The sequence below is a fragment of the Prionailurus viverrinus genome, chromosome D1 (genome assembly GCF_022837055.1).
Source record: "Prionailurus viverrinus isolate Anna chromosome D1, UM_Priviv_1.0, whole genome shotgun sequence".
Classification (NCBI taxonomy): domain Eukaryota; kingdom Metazoa; phylum Chordata; class Mammalia; order Carnivora; family Felidae; genus Prionailurus; species Prionailurus viverrinus.
This window is the reverse complement of record NC_062570.1, coordinates 39,894,171-39,901,202: the sequence shown is the minus strand read 5'-3', so window position 1 is coordinate 39,901,202 and position 7,032 is coordinate 39,894,171. Positions and strand designations below refer to the sequence as shown.

Genomic DNA, 7,032 nt, shown 5'->3' with positions numbered 1-7,032 from the left:
TTTAGCATTTTTAAGGCCAGAACTGCCCAAAACAAACCCTGGTCTGTTGCATCAAAGGAATGTAACCTACCTGTTTCCACTTTATAAGGTGACATCTAAAGCTGAAACTTTAGGGGTGCCTGGGTGGCTCAGTCAGTTGAGTGTCTGACTTCAGCTCAGGTCATGATCTCGCGGTCTGTGAGTTCAAGCCCTGCATTGGGCTGTGTGCTGATAGCTCAGAGCCTGGAGCCTGTTTCAGATTCTGTGTCTCCCTCTCTCTCTGCCCCTCCCCCACTCATGCTCTGTCTCTCTCTCTGTCAAAAATAAACACACAAAAAAAATTTTAAAGCTGAAACTTTGGATTTCTTTTACATGAACAATACTCTTTCTCCCTCCTCCAAATAGTCCCTAAGAAGCTTTACAGTAAAACCCACCACGGGCGCCTGGGTGGCTCAGTCGGTTAAGCGTCCGACTTCAGCTCAGGTCACGATCTCGCGATCTCACGGTCCCTGAGTTCGAGCCCTGCGGCGGGCTCTGGGCTGATGGCTCAGAGCCTGGAGCCTGCTTCCGATTCTGTGTCTCCCTCTCTCTCTGCTCCTCCCCCATTCATGGTCTCTCTGTCTCAAAAATAAATAAACGTTAAAAAAAATTAAAAAACAAAAAACCCACCAATATTATGAAACAATCACTCTGAAGTCCTGAAAGAGTAAAGGATTCCTAGGGAACAGAGCTGACTGTGTTAGTTAACAAGAAGCAGCCACCTTGGTTGAAGGAACAAGTCTGCCATTCAAAGAAAGATGGCTCAAGATATTTATTTTTGTATATATCATTTGAAATAAAAAGTACCTTCTGAGTGAACAATTGTAATGTATCCATGCTAGGGATTGCACTGTGCAGGCAATAAGAATGAAGTTTAGGAATAAGTAGAGACTTGAAATACTGCCTAAGAAACATTAAGGGAAAACAAGCCAATTGTAGGATAACACGTATCACAGAAGCCCATTTGCCTAAAAAGAAAACAGATGGACTATTGGGATGTGTGCATGGAAAGAAAGAGAAAGAGAGAGAGAGAGAGAGGTGTTCACAGATGCCTACGGCTAGAAGGATACATGCCCAATGTAACTACTCTTCCCTCTGGGGAGTAGGACTTGAGGGAGAATTTTACTTTTTACTTTATATACAGACTTGAGTATCATTTCAATTTTAAAGAAGGATTTCTCACTTTTGCAATGAAACCAAGCCCCAACGCCCACCCGATTTCTAAAAGGCAGTGGAAGTGGTGTCCTGAGCCTCACCACGCGTGGACTGGAAAGGCCGCCACCCCTTGAGAAGTTGCGTGGTGGACAGACGCTCCCACAGTGGCCACAGGCCTGGCTCTGTGTCCCTAAACCCGAGGCGCTCGATGCTTCCCTGCAGCGGCCAAAGAAACCCAGGCTGGGATATGAAACCGATGGGAGAGGGAGGGTTCCCCTTGCCCCAGGGTTTGACAGCAGGCTCCTGCTCAGGGCAGGTCTCAGAACTGGCTACCTCGCACTGCGCAGCTCCTCACCTTCCGGTGACTTCTATCTCAAGGGGGCGTGGCGTGCTGTGCGTGCCTCCCACGGGGGCCTCCGCCGTCCTTCCAAACCCGGAACACGATGAAATGAGAAAGTACGGTGTATACCTTTTTAATTTTCTTAGATCGCAATCTGAGAGGACGTTCTGTAGACAGAGCATGTTACGTTCCGTGCGGCATCTCACGCACCGTTGAACGCGGTGGTACAATGGTCACATCTTTATTTCAGCCCTTTCCGGAAGCAGAAAGGACTCTGTTGAATTATGGTTAATATTCTGGAAGCAAAAACTTCCAATTAGGCTTCTGGGAGGATGCAGGGCAGAATGATGGGCAGGTGTTTTTCAGAATCACTAAAAAATGTTTACAGTTCCTCGTCATTTAAAAAAGGTGCCAGACCAGGATGTGGAGAAACAGGAACCCTCTTGCACTGTTGGTGGGAATGCAAATTGGCGCAGCCACTCTGGAAAACAGTGTGGAGGTTCCTCAAAAAATTAAAAATAGGCCTACCCTATGACCCAGCAATAGCACTGCTCGGAATTTACCCAAGGAATACAGGAGTACTGATGCATAGGGGCACTTGTACCCCAATGTTTATAGCAGCACTCTCAACAATAGCCAAATTATGTAAAGAGCCTAAATGTCCATCAACTGATGAATGGATAAAGAAGTTGTGGTTTATATACACAATGGAGTACTATGTGGCAATGAGAAAGAATGAAATATGGCCCTTTGTAGCAACGTGGATGGAACTGGAGAGTGTGATGCTAAGTGAAATAAGCCATACAGAGAAAGACAGATACCATATGTTTTCACTCTTATGTGATCCTGAGAAACTTAACAGAAACCCAGGGGGCAGGGGAAGGAAAAAAAAAAAAGAGGTTAGAGTGGGAGAGAGCCAAAGCATAAGAGACTCTTAAAAACTGAGAACAAACTGAGGGTTGAAGGGGGTGGGAGGGAGGGGAGGGTGGGTGATGGGTATTGAGGAGGGCACCTGTTGGGATGAGCACTGGGTGTTGTATGGAAACCAACTTGACAATAAATTTCATATATTGAAAAAATAAAAATAAAAAAGGTGCCAGACCCATGGCTGTGGCTGGGGTTTTTCTAATGCCCACGGGTGATGGAAACCTCACCCAGGGCCTCTGAGTGCTTGGCAGGACTGGGCTCACACACAAAGGGCTGGGGCTTTATTTTCAGGCTTTATTTTGTTCTTTACAACAATTTTTTTTTTCACAGTTTAAAACATAACTTATAGCTTAACATTTCCAGTGGCCAACCTCTGGAATTTCAGATTTTCTTTTCTGAAAAATAGACAAACACTTCAGGCTCTGGAATCAAATAACTTTCCACAAGACCGTTCAGGATGGAGGGAGCTTTAAAAGTGCAAAATAAAGAAATGGAGAGGCAGGGGCATAACTTTTCATGAGCTATGGGGTGGGGGGCAGTTTAATTTACATTTGGGTTTGCCATGAAGGCCTCTCACTGGTTCCGGTTTTCCATTTCTCCTTTTATTCTGGAGATTACCACCCCTGACTTCTGACAAGCTAGAAGCACAGTTCTGGAAAGCAGGTGGTGTAAAAGAGCACACACAGATGCCAGCAGGTGCCCGGATCCAAACGGGTTTCCTGCTGATGCGCTTTCTGTGGGAAAGAGAAGAAAGAACTAATCAGATTATCCTTGACCCCCTTTTTATTCCCGTGCTCCCACCCTGCTTCTTCATGATAGTGGGGACTTGTATGAGGAACCCATCCCGGGGGGGGGACTGGTTCCTCTGACTGCTGCCTGGGGAAAGGGCACAGGTGTGCGTGCTTACAAGTGCGTGCACAGGAGGTGGCCTGGGGGGTGAGAACCTTCTCTGTGCAGGTGCTCAAGCTACAAATCAGTTGTGTAGACCAACTACTCTCTTGCCTTTTGAATCAAGTAATGCCTTTAGAGACTTTCTCTAAGAGCACAGAGCTCCTGTGTGACTACTCCAAAAATCCCTTCTTGTTACCCCGGATTATTTACAGAAAGGCCTAACTTCTCCAGGCAACTTTTTTTGCCACATGGGAAGGAGAAAAGATATTGACACTGGGGACTTCAAGCGAAGAGAGGGGCACCTGAGTGGCTCAGTTGGTGAAGCATGGGACTTCGGCTCAGGTCATGATCTCACAGTTCATGAGTTCATACCTCAAGTCGGGCTCTCTGCTGTCAGCACAGAGCCCATTTTGAATCTTCTGTCCCCCTCACTCTCTGCCCCTCCCTGGCCCCCCCCCCTCGCAAAAACAAACATTTCAAAAAACAAAGAGGAGAAGAGAAGGGAATGCTCCACTAATTGGCCTGGTGCGTTTGGTCTGTAGCTAAGAGTGTTGGAGAGAGAAAGGATAATGGAAAACAAGTTCATGCCTATTTAGAGCTTGCTAAATGGAAGTCGGGGTGGAGAAACTTTCAAGTAAACACGGTGACTGACAAGCCGAGAGCCTAAGAGCCCAGGCCACTTGTCCTCCAGTCCCCAGGTCCCCGTGGAGCCCCGGTACACCAGAGCGTGTATCAGTTTACAGCACTCGGTAGCCTGCTTGGCTTTCCAGACCCTTGAAGAATCCTCCTGCTTTCCTGAAATTGCTCAGTGAGCTCTGTGCATACTGTGGGCTTCACCTGATACCCCGACTGTGAGGTAGGTGAGCGCCAAGTATTCCTAAGCCCACTTGGGAGGGAGCAAGGGCCTGACTTGAGACAAAGTGTTGGTGACGAGGGGCACAGTCATACCACCCACCACGCAGGCTCACTTTCATAGGTACCAGAACCTGGCTTGTCGGGAAACCATTTGGAGGCCAGCTGCTGCCCACAGTGGAGATGAACATCTGTGTTCCTCACTCTGGCCTAAGTAGGGGCCAGAGGAGGCAAAATCCAACTAATGTTGGGCTACAAGAGGAAGAGAGAGGTCATTTTCTCCCTATTTCTTGCTTCTGACATCGATCCCTCAGGAACAAGCGGAGCCCCTCTCCCTAACCAGGCCCCGGGGTCTGCTCCAAGCACCTCATTAGGGCCCAGTCTCTCCCCCTGCATGGCAGGCAGATCATCTAAAAGCCTCGGGTTTTCTCACAGTAGCTCCCGCAGCAGAGGCTGGAGGGACCAGCAGAGCAGAAAGGAACACGGAGAGCCTGTCCAACGCTGGCTGCACGCTCGGTCCGGGGCCACTCCGGCCTCGGACACGGGGACACCTCCAGCGGCCACCCCCAGGGCCGCGACGAGTGTAGCCAGCAAGCGGCCCGACCAGCACGAGGCCACTGGCGTGGGTCCGCAAAGCGGCAGCCGAGCGAGGCTCTGGCCCAAAGCCTCAAGCACGCTTCTCCTTGAGCTTCTTGCAAGCACTAGAACGGACTTTGTCCAATCCAGAGTCCTCGAGTCCACGGAGTCAATTTCGCGAACATCCGCAGTCCCCTCGGGACCGTGTGGCTACTGGCCGGGCGGCAGGAGGCGGGGAGGGCGGATTGGCGGCGTTCGCGCCCTTTGTGGAAAATACTCTTCTCCTCTTGAGGTAGGAATGTAACTGGGCGCAGCCTTGGCTAACACTCCACATCTTGCAGCTCAATCTCCTCAGTGGTGCTCTCTGCAAAGCAAAAGACAAGCCGGTCAGTTGCCCGCCAGCCACAGGGGGGGGTTGGTTCTCGGTGAGACCAGGATAACAAGAACCACCTCCAGCCATAAAAGCGTGAATGGATCACCACAGGGCCCAGAGAATTACCTTTGAGTTTGTGTCTTCTCTTCCTCTGGAATTTATACGCACACTTATTACAAACCCACATGAGGCTGATTAACAGCGCGGCCACGGCAGCGAGCAAAGCAAGGAAGACAGCCACAAAATGGAGGTCTTCGTAGAGGATCTCTACGGGGCGGGCAGGGCAAGGGGAAGATAATGGCTCTTTTAATACCACGAAGTCGCTGCCCCACACATGGGCAGTTCAGAGAGGTGCCAGGCCCCGGGGGGGGGCTGCCTTACCCGACACGTGCAGCACGATGGTGCCAAACTGGCTGCTCCCCAAGCGCTCCGTCACCGTGATGATGTAGTAGCCCGAGTCCCTCACGCCCACGCCGAAGAGCTGGATGGAGCCGTTGTCGAAAGTGCAGAGCCTGTCCTTGTGGCTCTGGGAGATGTTGGCCTGAGTGCCCGGCTTCCACTCCACGATCTTCTGTGCGCCCCAGTTGGAGGTGTACTTCCATTCAATGGTGGGGACGCCATGGCAGGAGTACTCAACCGAGAGCAAGATGTCTTCCTCCACCGTGGCATTGATGGCCGACTGGGGGATGTACAGGGACACACCCTGACCTGCAGGATGGAATGCCAGACGAGGGGCAGCGTCTGTATGAACTTAGAGGAAAGCGGACTTCCACCACTCGTTGATTTATTCAGCAACTATTTATTGAGTGCCTAGCACATGCCAGGCTATCTTCTAGGTTCTGGTGCTGGCACTACAGTGGTGAACATTATGGACCGAGTAATTGTACCCCGCATCACGAAACTCCCATGTCGGAATCCCAACCTCCAGTGTGACTGTATTTGGAGATGCAGCCGCTAAGGAGGTAATCAAGGTGAGGGGCACCTGAGTGGCTCAGTCGGTTAAGCGTCTGACTTCGGCTCAGGTCACGATCTCACAGTTTGTGAGTTTGAGCCCCGCATCGGGCTCTGTGCTGACAGCTCGGAACCTGGAACCTGCTTCAGGTTCTGTGTCTCTCTCGGCCCCTTCCCCACTCACACTCTGTCTCTGTCTCTCTCTCTCTCTCTAAGATAAACATTTAAAAAAATTAAAAAAAAAAAAAGAGGAGGTAATCCAGGTTAAATGAGGTCATAAGGGTAGGGACCTGATCCAATAAGATTACTGTCTTCATAAGAAGAGACACCAGAGAGCTCTCTCTCTCATTACCTCTCCACGGGAATGCAAGGGGGAAATGAGAGAAAATGCTATGTGAGGTTGCAGCAAGAAGCAGGAAGACAGATTTCACCAGAAACTGAACTGACCTGTGCTTAGACCCGGGATCTAGGACTGTCCATCCTCTGGAACTGTGAGAAAATAAATTTCTGTTGCTTAAGCCCCTCAGTCTGTGCTATTTTGTGTGTGTGTGTGTGTGTGTGTGTGTGTGTGTGTGTATGTGTGTGTGTGTGTATACACACACATACATATATATACATATATATACACACACACACACACACATACACACACACACACACACACACACCCCGTGAACAAGATCCAAGGTGACTGTTTACTGGATGAACAATAAACCTCCCTGGTGACTCCATTCTAAACGGGAGGCACACAAGGATGAAATAAACAAATGAAATCATTCTGGATAATGACAAGTGCTTTAAAGACAATAAACCAGGGCACTAGTGACCAGTGGGGTAAAGGTGGCTCTAGAGAGAATGGTCAGGGAAGATCTCGCAGAGGAGATGACCTTTTTTTTTTTTTTTAATTATTTTTTTTCTTAAATTTACATCCAAGTTAGTTAGCATGTAG

At 49.4% G+C, this 7,032-nt stretch overlaps 1 protein-coding gene across 2 annotated transcripts in view; it reads right to left on the bottom strand.

Moving 5' to 3' along the window:
- Positions 1 to 2,766: 2,766 nt before the first annotated feature.
- The window catches only part of VSTM5 (V-set and transmembrane domain containing 5), a 32,366-nt gene continuing 28,100 nt past the window's right edge, over positions 2,767 to 7,032 (bottom strand). The window contains exons 2-5 of one of the 2 annotated variants that reach the window (XR_007156412.1): positions 5,514 to 5,840; positions 5,259 to 5,399; positions 4,550 to 5,123; positions 2,767 to 3,174 (exon numbers count right to left, since the gene is read on the bottom strand). Coding sequence is in view for 1 of the 2 variants with exons in the window: in XM_047878710.1 (XP_047734666.1) it covers positions 5,080 to 5,123; positions 5,259 to 5,399; positions 5,514 to 5,840 (512 nt within the window). In the remaining variant the exon portion in view is untranslated. Of the gene's footprint in view, positions 3,175 to 3,840; positions 5,124 to 5,258; positions 5,400 to 5,513; positions 5,841 to 7,032 lie in introns of those variants that run through there. The other variant, XM_047878710.1, reaches the window with a different exon arrangement.